At 39.1% G+C, this 16,260-nt stretch overlaps 1 protein-coding gene across 1 annotated transcript in view; it reads right to left on the bottom strand.

Annotated features, from left to right (window-relative positions):
- CUBN (cubilin) overlaps nucleotides 1–16,260 on the bottom strand; it is a 143,365-nt gene that overhangs the window by 13,170 nt on the left and 113,935 nt on the right. The window contains 4 exon segments of the mRNA XM_058035258.1: nucleotides 5,043–5,260; nucleotides 6,165–6,294; nucleotides 8,519–8,719; nucleotides 15,931–16,080. Of these exon segments, the coding sequence (XP_057891241.1) occupies nucleotides 5,043–5,260; nucleotides 6,165–6,294; nucleotides 8,519–8,719; nucleotides 15,931–16,080 (699 nt within the window).

Genomic DNA, 16,260 nt, shown 5'->3' with positions numbered 1-16,260 from the left:
GGACCCTCTGCAGCACCAGGTTCCAAGTTCACGTTGGATACCTTGAGATTCAGCCCTGGGAACCAGTCCTAATGGGATGTGAAATCTCTGCAAGTCACTGTTGCTTTTCCAAAGGCATGAGAAAATACAACAGCATTCACATGCCACAGTCAAGGACACATTCTTCTAAGATTTTTTTTTTTTTTTGTGCAGGAAGAAAAATTGGCAGGATTCAGCTGTGCTGATTGTTATGTGCCTTCCGCACAACAGGCCATAACTGCTGTTACCAGCGCAGGTGCCTGGTGCCACCTACAGCAGGTACAACATTAATTACATAAATCAGTGCAATGAACTATTTCTGGTGGTATGAGAATTTAAATATGACTCACAAAAGGACACCTACCCCTGGCCTATGCAACAGAACATCCAAACCAGTATTTTATACCTTATATTGCTCATTCAGAATTGAGGGGGCTTTTTCAGCAATTCTGAACAACCCAAAAAGACTCTGCAGCAACTGTGCATGCTGAACACTGCTGAAAAAGTGCACCTAGAAACCAAACATAGAGTAAGCCATAGTTTCAGTTTACAGGACATGAACTACAACAAAATGAGGCAAATTTTTTTTGTTGATACAATAAAATAGCGTAAAAATGCTTTGAAAATTCTACTGGATCAATTTTTTAAAAAGCAGACTGTAATTTCATTAGGGGAGAGCATAACAGTAAACCTGTTAGTGACAGGCTTTTAGAGTATTCAATTCCACACAGGAAGTAAATAATTCAATACACAGCAAATAGAATAAGAGAAGGCAGATACCTCTGGGTGATTTATCAGGTAAATTACAGATCATCTTATCAAGAAGAAAAGCATGTAGATTATAAACTATTTCTATTATATGCAAACTAGATTATTTATGTAAATTACCTATGAATGCAGTTTTCTGGTATATGAGGGAAGATTATTTTTTTCCAGCTATTTTTCTTCTAAACTCTACTTGCTTATGATTATTTTTCTCATGTAAAATGATTAATATTCATTCAATAGAAATGATGATTTGTATAAAAAGAATAGAGAGATCCTGGAGGGAAAAATTGAGCAAACAGAGGACAATTGAGAGGATGGGGTGTTTCAGGAATTAACTTTCCAACACCCTAATGGTTGCCAAAGGTTTAGGAGACATTTCTCCTACCCTAGAGCCAGAAACACTAGTCTTCTCATTGTGGCTGCCCTATTCTTCTTGCCTGTCTATATCCACTGGGTTTTCTTCATCTTGTGTTTAAATCATAATCTTTTTGTTACATTAGATTGTTGCTTTATTCTGCCTGTGCAGTGGAATTGTGGCCCATGAGCTCATAAGCCCTAAAATAATGCAAACAAGGAACCACAATGGTATTTATCCAGTACACAATGCTCATATTTCACAATGCATAAACTTGGATTTCTCCTGCCTGCTCACAAAAGTGAGTATAAAAAAGAGAGGGGGGAAAAGCTGGTCACAGCTTGAAATCAAGCAGAATTTAGGGCAGTAGAGAAGAAACAGGCAATCTTCCTCCCCTCCTGCACCCCACCTTCTCCACTGTCCCAGCTGCTGCAGTTCTACCTATATTAAGTGAATAAAGCTCAGGAAGAGTCTTCTGACTCAACTCACTTATCTAACCATGTGCAACACTTTGCTTCTTGTACATCCATGTGAATTCCTTAGAAAGCCTCAGTGAGCAGACCTGCATTTCAGAAGACCCCTCAATCCTGCTCTGATGGTTTAGAGGCATTTTTCATCACTGGCAGAATGGAGCTATGTACATCAGCAGATAGCTTTCAAGGAGAAATTACTTCCTCTTAATGAGGTCACAGATATATCTCCCAACAGGGATTTCTGACTCTTTAAAACAAGAAAACCCCCCAAATCTTTATGTCTTCTTAGCTTTTTTATCATACGCCTCAGGGGATCACAAATTCAGGTGAGAGGGTCACCCCATTACTGAATGGGAATTTGTCACCCAAGTGCTATTTGTGCTATTACAGCGGGGATGGCAGAGGTGTGTGCAGGCTCTGTCCCTGCCAGCCAGGGTCAGTAAAAAACTCAGATCTTCCCCTAGAGCTTAAGAGATAATCAGGAGATCTTTAGCCAAGTCACAAGCTCAGTACATGCCGATCTCCTTCTTTGGGGAGAGATCTTAGCTTTCCTTCCTTCACAGAGACATCTCATGTAACCAAATGCCTTAAGCTGATATTGATTTCTATCTTCTCATCCTTTTATTGATTGCCTAGAGGAGCACATGCTTGCTGTGGAAAATAGTTCTATTTCTCATTTCATAGACTGGAAAGAAAGGTAGAAAAAAGGTCAGTGGTAACTAAGGTAAGAGAAGTCTGTCTTTCCACAAATTTAACACTTGGAGCAGGCTGTATCTTCCAGTCCCCCCAGCTCTTCAGCTCTGCCTGAGAGGATGTCCAAGTGATTCCAAATATGAGGTTGATAAGTGCCCAAACTTAGCAGCAGAAATAGCGAAAAGATAAACCCTCTGAACCACATCACAAGGGCCATATGTTCCCCTGCCCCAAGCACACCCTCTCACAGAGTTATGACAAAGAATGCTGCCTGTGAATTGTGCACTTTTTATTACACAGTGTATGGAGTAGCACAGGGAAAGAAAAGATATTTGACAAGAAAGATGACGTGTTGCTAAATGGCCAAATGAACACTATTTCAGACTTTCTTTTAGTGTCCTTTTTCTGACTAGTGGAGGGACCTTGAATATTCTGTTGGAGGCAGGATCAGTGATGGAAACGTACTGTTTTAATAAAATCAGGGAAGGTTTTCTACAGAAATTTCAGTGTTTAACTCTTTGAGTGCCTGGATGTAGGCAGTATTCCTTAAAGAGCCTGATCAGGAAAGAAATTGGAAGAGCTTGTGGGGAAAGGAAATAGTTTAGTTTACTACAAACAGAAACAGTACATTGTTTCTCTCCAATACATAATCAGGGTCACTCACAACATGAAACAGAGAGCAATAATTATGTTATCCAGTTGTGTTTCCCTGGGGCAGCTAGAGAATAATGTGCTCGTTGTCATCCAACAGACAATGAGGTTTCTTGTTTCTCTACAGATACCATCTTCCTTATTCAAGAGATTTATCATTAGGAATTGTCATCTGATTGCATTTTTACTCTTACAAAACCACATGGGTTTTATCTTTTAATAGACATGAGGGAGCTTCTCTAAAGCACCATGTAGAATAACAGGCTTTTAGATCTGCATGGTTTTATTCTCTTTTATTTGAACCAAAATCTGAGACCTCATAGTACAAAGATGTGTCACAGATTTTCCTGGCTCTGTTTTTTAGGCAAGCCAGCTGGAAACATTTATAGGATGTGACTCATGTTTTCCTTTGGTAATATGCTTTTCTCCTTTCTGGCCATTCTGTGTTACCATGGGACTGCCAAGATCCTTGCTAATGGCAGTGTGGTTTAGTCCCTGTGCCTTGCTTCCCACAATGAAGAGAGAAGACCTACCATTAAGCAGCTCACCACCACAGGCTTCTGGTCACACAACCCATACCTCCTCCTGGGCATCTTTTATAACTTGCAACTCATAGCTCCTGAGTAACCCATGCAACATCTTAACCTTGTTTTTCTTGGGAGCCTCCAGAAATGTCCCTCCAAAACATCTAAGAGATGTCAAAGTTTATTCATAAAAGGCTTCTCCTCACTCTAGGAGATTATCAGGCAGGGTGCTGACTTGAAGAGCTTGGCTTGTGTTCTGTTGTGTGCTTAAGGAGAAGATCTGGCAAGCTGCACAAATAAATCTAAAGTCAGTGGCTAAAAGAATTGATTAAATGCCAACAGGAAGAGGAAGAGCTTGGGGAGTTCCTGATGATCTCACCCTGGAAATACTAACCCAGGCTGCAGCAGATCTATAACAACTGATACTTCAGCATTTAAAGACAGCAACGTATGAAGCGACATTGAGTTACCTGGAATACCATTCACAAGATTTAAAGACCATTCACAAGGTCTTAAGCATTCTTGTAGCAATTACTTTGAGTGAAGCAAAGGAAGAGTTAATAATAGTAATAACTATGAGGTTCTGTGGGAATATTTTTCTTGGCAAGGCCTGTAGAACCAGTTATTTTCCTTATCTGTGAGTACTTTCTCAGACTATGGAATGAGAAAGTCACTGGCTGGGGAGAGGGAGGGGATTCAGTGACTCAGCAGAAGACTATGTTTGTTCTGCCACAAAGGCCTTTCATTCTCATCTGTCTGAGCGCCAGCTTTGCAAACCAGACAATTACTTCTTTCTAGACCACAAAGACATGGAGTTAATTATACAGGAAAGTAGTAGAGATGACATGAAATCAATTTGCATGTAATAATTTGTTGCTTACCATCCCTAAACTATTCAGATAAGGAGATGAAAATCTCCTTTTACACTTTGATCTTTAAAGTACTGAACTTAAATGGTTTTTTAAGGTAATAATCAAACTCTGCCCCTTATTCTTCCATCCATCAAACCAAAGGGTATCCAGTGCCTTCTTACTGTGATGCCATTTATTTTATGGCCAGCTACTCAGAATGATCCCATAAATCAGTAGAAATCAGCACAGTGGTGCCTGGTGTGGAACCACAATCTGAACTGACCTCAACACTTTAGCCCATTAGAAGGTGTGAGGGAAACTGAAAGGAAATGGAAAGTGAGCATATATTGAAAGGAAGCTTCTTTAGCACATCACCAACCTTTGACTACAGAAGAATAGGAATTCTAGGGTATTGCTGTATTTCTGCCAAAACAGAGATCTTTTGGCGCTGCTAGGCCTTCAGTCACCCAAGAAGCACCTTCACCTTGTGAGAGGCAGGGAAAGGGTAGCAAAGAATGAAGGAGATCAGTTCAGAACCAGACTGGAATGCAGGGATCCCATAAGCCTAGTATTTAGCTTAGTTCACTCAATTTTCACAAAATCAGAAACATTCTTCTGCTTCATTCACCCCTGGAAAGGGATGTCACAACTGCTCCTCAAAAAACAGAAATTACTCACCAGCAGATTAGTAGTCTGATAATACACATACCTAGGGCCTCTCTGAAGGATGCTTTCCATCCCCTGTCTTCTCCATAGAAGTCAGTGATAAACACCACAAACAAGTTACTACTGGAGCTCTTAATATCTGGAGGCATATCTGAGCCACAGAATTTCCCAAGGAGAGGAGCATGAGTATCTGAGCCATCATACACAGCCACATAATCTTTGTAGCAGGAGGGAGATAGTTCCAGCTGGAAGTTGTTGAATCTGTAAAACACAGTTGGAGTCTCAGGTATCACATTTTCAGTTCTTTTCCTGTGTTATGTGTCTTTTAGTGCTTGAGGAAAGGTTCAAGTAATTGCAGCAGCCAAAGCCATACCAAGGCCAAACACATCTCTCAGGAATAAACAAGCAAGTATTAAATGCACGGCAAAACCCTTCAGCCAACAAGCCTCAAAAAAATTGGGTCCCTCACCCATGGGGCATCTTGCAAGGCAAGCTGTGAGCACACCTCAGCTTTCCGTGAAGCAGGAGGTCTCTCCTGTGCAAGCACACCCTCTCTCACTCCTGCAACTGCTCAGGCTGCAATTTCCTTGGGCACATGAGTGGCCTAAGAAATGCAGGCACAGAGTGCAGGCCAGTGAGTCTTCCTCTTAGCTGGGAAATGTCCTCCTAATTCACAACCACATAATAGAAGAACAGATCAGTTTAATTTCTCAGTGGCAAGATTTTGTGGCAATAATCTCCCTCTCTTAAGCAAGACAGCGTACACTCAGAAATACACTATTTTTGGGTGGGTATTATTACTTTGGCTATAAAATTATTACTATCCTTCTAAAAATATTATTATTTTTCTTGTATAAACTTCTCAAAGGCTGACAGAATTTAACTAAAAAAGCATGAGTTGCATTTTTACAATTTCTTAGTCTTGTCAGTAACCAAAGTTAAAACTTAAAAAACTTGAAACTGTGATTTTTTTACCTATCAAGTTAAAAAGAAAGATGGAAGGGAGCCTGAGGCTGATAAAAGTGACTTCAGTAACCATCTCTTATTTTAGTTTGGCTTTGACCTTGGAAAAGGAGAGTCACAGAAAATATTGTCAATAATTGCTGCTTTAACTGGAATCAGAATCCCTGTTCCCTTAATGACAAACTGAATTTGGATTACGTACTTCAGGGCCACTACTTTGCCATTTCCAACTGTGATGCGGTATGAGCAGTTCATGTTGTTGTGATAATCAAGATGTGAATGGCCTGGACTGCTGATAACACCACTGGAGCCATTGAAAGTGCCACCGCAAGCTATGGAGTAAACAGAAAAAAAAATTATTAGTGTCTGAATACTAGTTTGGTCCTAATTCTCATATTTCTTTCAGAAGTTTACTGGCAAGGAAAGAAAGACCCTTGATAAATGTGGAGCAGTGTTCATTGTCATGCCTAGAACTGTTAAATGTGAGATGTCTGTCAGGCTGTGCTCTGCAGTGGAGGATTAACCAGCACTGCAGTAACAGGTTCTTACTAATCCACACCAAATGGCACTGGCACTGAGCAGGAACAGACTGAGACTGATTGCAAATGTCCTGCAGGAGGTCCAGGGAGCAGCAGGGAGCAATGGGTAACTCATGCAGTAGCACGAGTGAGAATATCTCTGCACTCATTCTAGCTTGCCAAAAGAAACCTAGCTGATGTGTGGGCAAAGACATTCCTTCATCCAGATCCTGGCCCCATGGAAACCTCTAATTAGCCACAACTGTACTCATAACCCTATCTCTGACATTTCTGGAATAAATATATGCAGACCCTCATCATCTGTCAACGCCTTGTCAGAGCAGGAGCATTGCTGTAGCATTTGCTCTGCACAGAAATGCACAGAGGAGTCTCCAGGTATCACTGATCCTGCTCCCCACCTCACCCTGGGCTGGGACTCACCAGCACTCTGGGGTGGCTGAGCTGGAGGATGGAATATTTGCTTTCTGGCTGAAAAGCAAGTTAAACTCTGCAATTCTAAACTCCAGGCACTGCTTGGCTTCTCAGGGTTTCTCACCATGGATGCAAATGAGGCCAGGATGTGGCTCATGTTTGTTCCCAGCTTCAGGGCTTTAGGGAACAAAACCTCTAATCTCCATTGTTAGCTTCAGCCTTCATTTTATAATCTTAAATTTAGGAGGAAAAAAAAAAAAAAAAGCTTCCCCAAGTCTCCCTGCATCCTGTTGATAAGCTTCTGAGCTTCTGAACTGTGAGCCACACACAGTTTTTCATGTTTTAAAGCAGATGGCATTGCCCAGGCCACCCCCTTAACAAAGACAGTCCCATACAGGGTGCTGCTGGATGCAGAGCCCCTCATGGCTCAGGCTGGCAGCCTGGAGAGCTGGCAGATAAAGGACAGGAGTTTGGAAGATAAAGAATCAGCATTATTCTACATTAGGAGGAGGGAGCCTTTTTCATTTTTTTGCAGCAAACAATGCAACTATGGGGAAGAGGAATGTTAATTGGCAGAATCTGCTTTGTATACAGCAACAAGCTAATAAAGCTCCAGTTATCCTTCTCAAATGTCACAAGTCACAAGTCAGATAGCAGCAACTGACTTGAGTGAGTTATGAAGGTCTTTTCCATGAGTAACTGCACATTGTCATTTCTCAGTGCCAGTCCCTCTTTCTTATCTGTAACAGACCATTCATTTCACATAAAGAATTTAGCTTTATGCTTCTGTGGTGTGGCATTGAACATGAGGAATGCATTAAGGGAAATACCAAAGTTTAATTCACACTTTTCTTTGTAGTTAGAAAATAATGCTTTCAAACATAAAAGTGGTCTCTACCAGTTAAACCTAGAAAATATTAAAATCTGTTTTGCAAATAAAATCAATCTTCTGGGATATTTATGTAGATGTAAATTCTAAACTCAGTTGGAAATTTCTTTTTTGAATTCAAATTTCCTCTTTAAAACATAAGAGATCTCTTGTGAATGACAAAAGAGCTTTGGTGAAAATAGTTATTAAAAAAGAAAAATAAATCTATATCCCAAGTTTTATTTACGTTCATTCCTGGCACTGCAAGAGGGTCTACAATGGGAGCTGTGTCCATTTACCTGTTCTGTTTCCCATGTCTTAAAATGTAATTTTTGTATAACTGAGAATTAGACCATTCTCCTGTAAGTGATAAAATTTTTAAAAATTAATCAGTTAAAGAAACCACTGATGTTTCTCCTTAACGCAAAGAACAACCAACCAACCAAAACCTGCCAAAAAATGGTTGCATTTCTTTTCTACAGAGATGGAAAATATTTCAGTTCCTGACTTGGTCCCATGGAACATCTAGAAATGAGAATCATGAGGTAACACATCATTCAGGGTGTTAATACACACCAAACAGTGCCATGGTCATGAGAACTCTTTTGAGCAAATGGAGTGGGAAAATGTACCATGTACACCCATTGAGGGATTCCCAAAATGAGGTACAGCTTTCCTACATGGAACCATTATCCAAAATATTTCTACCATCTCCAATACAGAAGAGTGTGTGCTCACCAATGGCTCTGTATCTGGCCTGGAACCCAAAGCCCACAATGTGGGAGTCAGTGTAGAAGTTGAGCAGCATGGGTCCAAAGACGCTGACGGGGGCAGGGAGCTCCCTGCCACAGAGAGTGATGAGGCGATGAGCGGCCGTGCTCTTCCCACTGAAGATGCTCACTCCATCATAAAGACAAATTCTGCTCAGGACTGATGGGGCTGCATGGACATAGAGTGCAGAGGTGTTAGCAGCATGTTTTACATGTGATTTACTGAGCAACAACTACATAGACCTAATCCAGGAGAAGAATGAAATTTTATATTACTTTCCATTCCAGGGATCTCAGGATTTCCTTTGCTTGCTGAGGAAGCAAAGGTCAATTTTTAACATGCAGTAAAACTGTGGCAGAAAAAGGCAAAGAGGCCTTGTATGTAAGACATCAGATTTGTCTCATTCAACACATCCTGTGATCTAGAAAAGGCTCCAGTCCCCTTGAATTTGTGGGAGTTCACAGTTGAGTGAACACTATCTATGAAGAGGTAAGAAGACCCAACAAAAGCATGGATGTCCTCTGCAGAAAAAAGCAATGCACTTTTTGTTACAGGCAACTAGCTACCTGGAATTTCTTTCCCCTAATGCAGAATTCAGCATTCAGTGCAGGGAATTTTAAACCATTTGGAGTGAGATTTTTGAAAAATCAAAAAAAAAAAAAAAAAAAAAAGTCCATACACCAGCAAGTTTCAGAGCTGACTTATTTCTTCCTGATTTTCCTCAAACTTTGGAGTACCTAAACTCAGGGTCTTCAGCTTGGCTCAAGGAAAAGTCAAAAGAAATTTAATCTTGCAGTGATTTTCTAAAGCAATCTATTTTGGGGGGAAAATCAGTCCAGATATTAGGCTGAGTAGGAAAAAAAGGAACACAGAAATAGGGAGTTCAGCATCCTATTATTTTGTCCCCACTGTTTTAAGCTTCTCGTTTGCAATCAGGTTTCTGGAGGAATGAGCTGTTTTCTCTGACTCCCTGCCCTACCATCAGGACTTTCTAGTCACCTCACTGTTTGCAAACAGATTTGACTAAGGTGAAAGATCTCAAAAATATGAAGGTCATATCAGTTTCACAGAGTGACAGAATATGCTGCGTTGAAAGGGACCCACCGAGATAATCAACTCCTACACCTGGTCCTGCACAGCGCCATCTCTAAGAGTTACACCATGTGCCTGAGAGCACCGTCCAAACACTTCTTGATCTCTGTCAGGCTTGGTACTGTGACCACTTCCCTGGGCAGCCAGTGCCCAACCACCCTCTGAGGGAAGAACCTTTTCCTAATATCCAGCCTAAATCTCTCCTGACACAACCTCAGGCCATTCCTTTGTTTCCTGTCACTGTGCACCACAGAGATCAGTGTCTGCCCCTCTGCTTCCCCTCATGATGAAGCTGTAACTGCAGTGAGGTCTCCCCTCAGTCCCCCCCAGGCTGGACAGATCAAGGGATCTCAGCCGCTCCTCATGTGGCTCCCCCTCGAGACCCTTGACTATTTTCACAGCTCTCCTTTGGAAGCTCTCTAATAGCCTAAAGTCTTCCTTATACTGAGGGGGCCAAAAGGTCAATAGCTGAGTAAGAGTGCCAGAGGAATGTTCCCAAAGGACAAGCCACACTTTCAGAGGGTGTGAGAGACCCACAAGCACCATCCAGCAGCACCCTGGGAGCTCAGAGCCTCAGAGCCATGTCACCACCTCCCTGCCCAGCTGGGAGCCATGAGCAGGGGAGAGGTTGTGGGTACCCAGGCTGGCACCACCAAGGGATATATGGTGGGAGCAAGAAGAGAGCCATGTGGGTTTTGCAAGAAAGCTGAATTAATGCTGTCAGTGAAAAACACAGCACACACCTAGCAAAAAATGAGTTTCATTAGTTGTTATACCTAAAGGATAACTTGATGGTTTTTTTGTCTTTTTCATAATTTATAAGCTTACTGGAAGCTGGGCTGTCACATGTTTATTAAATTATTGTGTTCAGTGACCTGTAAGCAATAATGGGACAGTTACTTAAACTGCAGAGGATTAATGGGGAATTACCTAAATCTAACAGGAGAGACACTGAGCCTACTGTTGTAGCAGATTTATTCCTGCAGATTGTCCAGTCAAAACAAGCTGCTTCCAGTTGTTGCAGGAAACAAGATAACTCGTATTGAATAGGATGACAAGTAGGAGTGGAGTGATAGTTGTTTCATGAGAACAACAGAATGATCTCAGCAGTCAGATGTATCTTAGATCATCTCTGGAGGCTGAATTTTAAAAATTCCTTCTGTCTCAATGAAGACAGTGTATGCTAACATGCTTTGCAATTATGTCAATACAGAAATATGGCATTACATGCTTTGCAATTATGTCAATTCAGAATATGGTGCTTGTCTGACTCTAGTGAGAGTAACTAAGCTGATAACAACCAGCCACATCAGATAGCTGATAACACTGTTCATAAAATAATTGATTTAAAATATTCTTCATTTCCTATACTGTTTTGGAATATTTGATAAGATGATAAAATTTTTAAAAGTAATAAATCCTAAACTCAAATAAAACAAAAAGAAATTGAGATGAGTATTTTAAAGATGTGAAAAATTTAAGAAAGCAGCCTAGGTAATTTTCTGAAAATACCAGAGAAAGGCATGAAGCGGAACTAATTTCTCAGCAAAGCCAAGGTCCCTAATATTTATCACAAGTTGATTTGCAATGCTGCTTTGGAAAAAATGAGATGGTTAACGAAGGATTGTGAGAAAAAGTCTTAATTTCTAGTTTTGAATTCTTATTATTTGGGTGAATATGATTTATGACTCATAAATTCTGGCAAGACTAGTCATTGTTTGATCTCCATCCTGTACTTCATTCTCTTGTTTACACTTTTTTTAATTTCTCACCAATCTAAATGGATTATTCTGTAAATATTCTCCAGATTCAGATTCTCCTCATGTCATTCTTTCAGCCTCTACACATACTCAGCACATCATCCACAATTCTTCTCTGTGGTTTTATGTCCTCTAATCACATAATTTTAGATCTTTTCTAGACCAGTTTCTGTCCCTTACACTACAATGAAATTGCTTTCATGAGTCTCCAGAGATCTGTTCCTAGCCAGATGTCAGATCAACATCCTCTTTGAGCTGACAGGCACTTTCCACATAGTCAGCACTGTTTTTCTTCATAAAACTTTGTCTACTAAGAGCTTTTACTCATCCTCCTGGTATTACTGTATCCTCTGTTATGATTCATCCATGAGGATTCAATGAGAAATCTTCTGTCTTGCCCTCCTTATCTCCACATTAGCTCTGTGTAATCTCATTTGTGAGGACGGATGCAACTGCTCTCTCTGTGTTAGGGACCCCATAATTTTCCAGTTACTATCTTTAAGATAAACTCTTTCCTATCTTTCCATTCATTCCTCTAGCCTTGACAATATTTCTTCCAAATACTTCTGGAGAGATCATTTATTTGGCCTGACATTATGAACATATCCCTGTTTCTTTGAACTGCTGCATGCATTTGCTTTCAAGGCCCTTTGTTATCTATCTGTGCTCTATTTATCATTTCTTGGCACCATTCAGCATTGATACATTGACCCAAAGTTCACATGATAAGAGCTTCAGTTGTCCTTACATTACATTTTGAAATATGCCTTTTTGTTGTCTCCTTTCCACTTTGCAGAAATTTCTGTCCAGTCTCATTATTGTCCATAAAATCATTTGTTTGATATGATGCCAGCACAAAAACCTTGATCAAATCTGGGCCCCTGACCATCTGATCCCTAATATCAATGTCCTCTTTCTATCTCTCTGTCTTTAGCCATAGATTCTGTTTCATTTAGTATTGAGGCAAAACCTGTCTTTTTGTTTAAAGGCTGTAAAACTTAAAATTATAAGGTTTTTTTTTTCACAATAGCAGCTTCTGATATAAATGGCTATACAACTAGGAATTACTGAAGTAGAAGTATTACCTAGAAACATATCACTGTGCAATATATCAACCAGCTCTGTAGCACAAGATATTGTTTTGAAAGCAAGGAATTGAAATTCTTTCTCATATATATTCTATTTCAAAATGCTCTATTGCTAAATTTATCTATTTTCTGAATTGCCTAGTAACAGTTGAGAAAGCAGATAGAGCAGACTCCAAAACAAAGCTGTGACCCTATCCCAGATTGCAAAATTGCAGACATGTTTTTTTAAAAAGGAGAAATAAACAAGTTATTAAAACATTTTAGATCAATGTGGTATAAACAGAAAGCAGTTGTCTTGTATGGACAGAATATAAATATTACAGAATTCTAAAAGCAGATACTGCAGGAAGCCTACATCCATTTTCCCTATTCTCCCATTATTTGGGACTCAGACTTTATTGTGTGTTATACTCACACTTTAAGAGTATTACAGCCACTTAATAATACACTACTGTAGCTGTCCTAAAAGAGAATTTGTCGGGATGTTCATCTGAATAAACCTAATGTGTTGTATTGCACTAAATATTGCACTATTGTATTGGACAAGAAATTGAATGTGATTAATTACTTCTTAGTCCAACAAGAAAGTCCAAATTACTTGAGTAAATTGTCCAAATTAATTACTTCTTAGTCAAACAAGAAATAAGAGGTTTTTATTAATTCTGTAGACTTTTGTAGACTAAATCTACTTTTCTGTAGATCTTTGTAGACTTTTGATCCAAGGAGGGAGGGCATATGGAAGACATTTATCACTGCAGAAGCTGGGCTGGGATAACAAACTCACCCTTATTTGTTTGGTTCTCTATAAAGTAACCAAACACCACAATGCAAGTGGTAGCACATGGCAGCTTATGCAACTTCCTGAAACTGGCAAATCAAAAGAGAGGTTCCATGACCATTTTCAATTTGGCACAGGAATAAACATCCTGAACACTGCGAGGAAATCCCAGAAGCTAAGCCAAGCTCCATTCATGGGGTTCATCTTGCCTCTGTTTTCCTGCCCAGACCTCAAGTATCTTGTGTAAGCTATTGTTTATGGCTTCCTGCAATAGGCAATAGGTAAAGAGAGTGAGAGAGGTTTCCAGAAAGTGATTCACTTCACCTGCACAATATAGTTGGTTCTGAGTTTATCTCCACCGCTAGGAGATAAATCTGGGTGAATGTTTAAATTAGAAGTATATTTTCAGGGGCTCAAAGGGAGATAAAAATTGTTCTACCTACCAAGAAGCAGAGAGTTTAGATTCAATTTTGAAACAAATGTAGTTTTCCCAAGTTCTCTCTTTCTCTGCTTGTTGCTATATTTAGTGCTTAATACATATTTAATAGGTAGTACATGCATGTCATGTTCATTTGGTTCCAGGTACTGACGCCATGTCACTGCTGTGGGTTTCCAGCCTCAGTCATTCTTTACAATCAGAAGAGGCTTCTCATCATAACTACTATTATGTTTTCAGAGGCAGAGATCTGTGACTAACCCATTAAGTCATTCCATTTTGTAACACTGTGTCACTGCACTATAGACTATTAACTTTTATCTTCTAATTTTCTGGAGAAGATATCTCAACTTGTTCAAGTCAATGAGATATGTATCCTTTACATGCATTATCTTAAATATTTCATTTCTTTAACAAAAACTATGGAAAAAATTAGATTTCTTTTGAGAGGTCAAATAGTTAATAAATTATGTTAATTAGACATGCAGCTAAACTTTAAAACCCAGTCTAGAACATCTGTAATATCATGGTCACAATTTTAAAGGCCACTCTTAGCAGCAATCTAAGTAGGTGCAATGGTTCCTTGCATATGGAAGAGCTAGAAATATTTCTAACAGATGCTGCCAAATAATGTCCTGCCTTTGCAAAAGAACTAATGGAGCTCACACTAGAAACCCTTAATGCTAGATATGTGCTAAATACATTCAGTGTGGCTGCTGAATAATTTTTCCTTTCTGCAATAATAGTTTTCAAGATGGTGGTTTCAATCTTCTTTACAATTTAAACTCAGGTGATTTTTCATTACTGCAGGGCTGTATTTTAAGATTTTGTGAAAAAGATTAGTAACCAGCTGCTGGAGAGTGTCCTACTTCCTCTTTGCTAACCTGATGTCCATTAGTTCATATCCACAGCTCTTTCAAGTGACTAAGGACTTTTAGTCAGTGTAGCCTAAGGAAGCCTGTAAAAATAAAGGAACAAATTGCCCTGCAAGAAACAGAATATTTTTAGCATTTATTTAGATCTATGTTTATTAATACGTCTGTGTCACTTTCCTCTCTGCTTTAACCCTCTTGATAATAAAAGCTTGGATCAATTTATAAATTAACTGAATGCACAGACAGAATGCAGACTAGTAAATGTACTCAAAAAGTTGTCCAAATTGGCACCATCTGATTCAGCCTAATATTTAGTGTCTTTGCTGAATAACAGTGCCTTCTATGTGAAGAAATTACATAATTTCTGTGGTTTATATTTTATTTTTAAAATTTCTTAAAGCAGTGGTTTTTATTAGGTGATGAAAAAATATTTCAGATAAAATCATAGTCAAAACAAATTTTTATCTCAGACTTAAATTAAGTCTGAACCAGAATACTTTGGAATTCAAAATAGTCTGGAAACTTAAAAAGAAAATACTGTTTTCTGTTTTTATTGTTGGGTCTGAAGAAAAATACAAATCACACAACCCAACTTAGTATCAAATTACTCCATATCTCTTTGACTGGTCACTTCAAGGGAACCAGCGCAAGATGGCCTCAAAATATGTGATGCCACTCAAGTAGTTTGGACATATGGATTCCTCTGTGTTATCATGGCTTATCCACACATAAAAATATGATCTTATCAAGGCTGAGAAAGCTTTACCACTCACACTAATGTGATCAGGATACTATACTTGTTATGTCTTGGCTAAATGCTGCCAAATTTGATAATCACAAGAGGGACTTTTGTTACTGGTATGTATAGGGTAATCACTTATGCATTTCCCCTTGCTGTAGTCTTTCACTTAATTTCATATTTCTGTATTCTTACATCCTTGAAAAAAATTTGAGTACATTTATAAATTAAGAAACAGATGCACTGAAAAGCAAAACAGCGGATTAAGATCAAAAAGATTGTAAGACTCAATGGCAAAAAAAAAACAAAAAAGCAAACAAACAAAAAGGCAGGAACAAAGACCCAGACTAGCCACAATCACTTTTATATTTCAAGAATCTGATAAATTCTCAAAATCATTGCTGCAAGATATTCAACAGATGAAATCTCTCTTCATTCTTCTGGAAGACTTCAGTGACTCAAAACCTAACCCTGAAAACTATAAATGTTCATCTGTAAAAGATTTTCAGAATGGGCCAGCAACTTACACCATCAATTATAGAAGACTTGCAGGTTTTCAAGTAAGAAATTACACTTCATGATGCATACTGAAATTATGAAGAATCAGTTACCTTCCAAGTCAAAAGACTCAAATTCTAGGATAACCAGTGACTGTGGTCCCTGATCAATAATATAGTTGCAGTTCAGGTTGTTACCATACTGACTAGGGTAGTTTGGAGAGACAATACGACCTTCAGGGCCAGTGAAATTTACTCCACATCCTGCAAACAAATAAATAAAGCACATTTATAAATCTGGTGACAATACTACTCTGGGTTTGCAGTAAAAAACCCAATAATGCACACAAGGACCTCATCTCTCATGGTGAAAAAATCAGGGAGAGTATCACATACCATGATGGCAAAGGCAGATCTTACACATAGCCAGAGCAGTGATTTTGG

The sequence above is a fragment of the Melospiza georgiana genome, chromosome 1 (genome assembly GCF_028018845.1).
Source record: "Melospiza georgiana isolate bMelGeo1 chromosome 1, bMelGeo1.pri, whole genome shotgun sequence".
NCBI lineage: Eukaryota > Metazoa > Chordata > Aves > Passeriformes > Passerellidae > Melospiza > Melospiza georgiana.
This window is presented reverse-complemented; position numbering and strand designations above follow the sequence as displayed.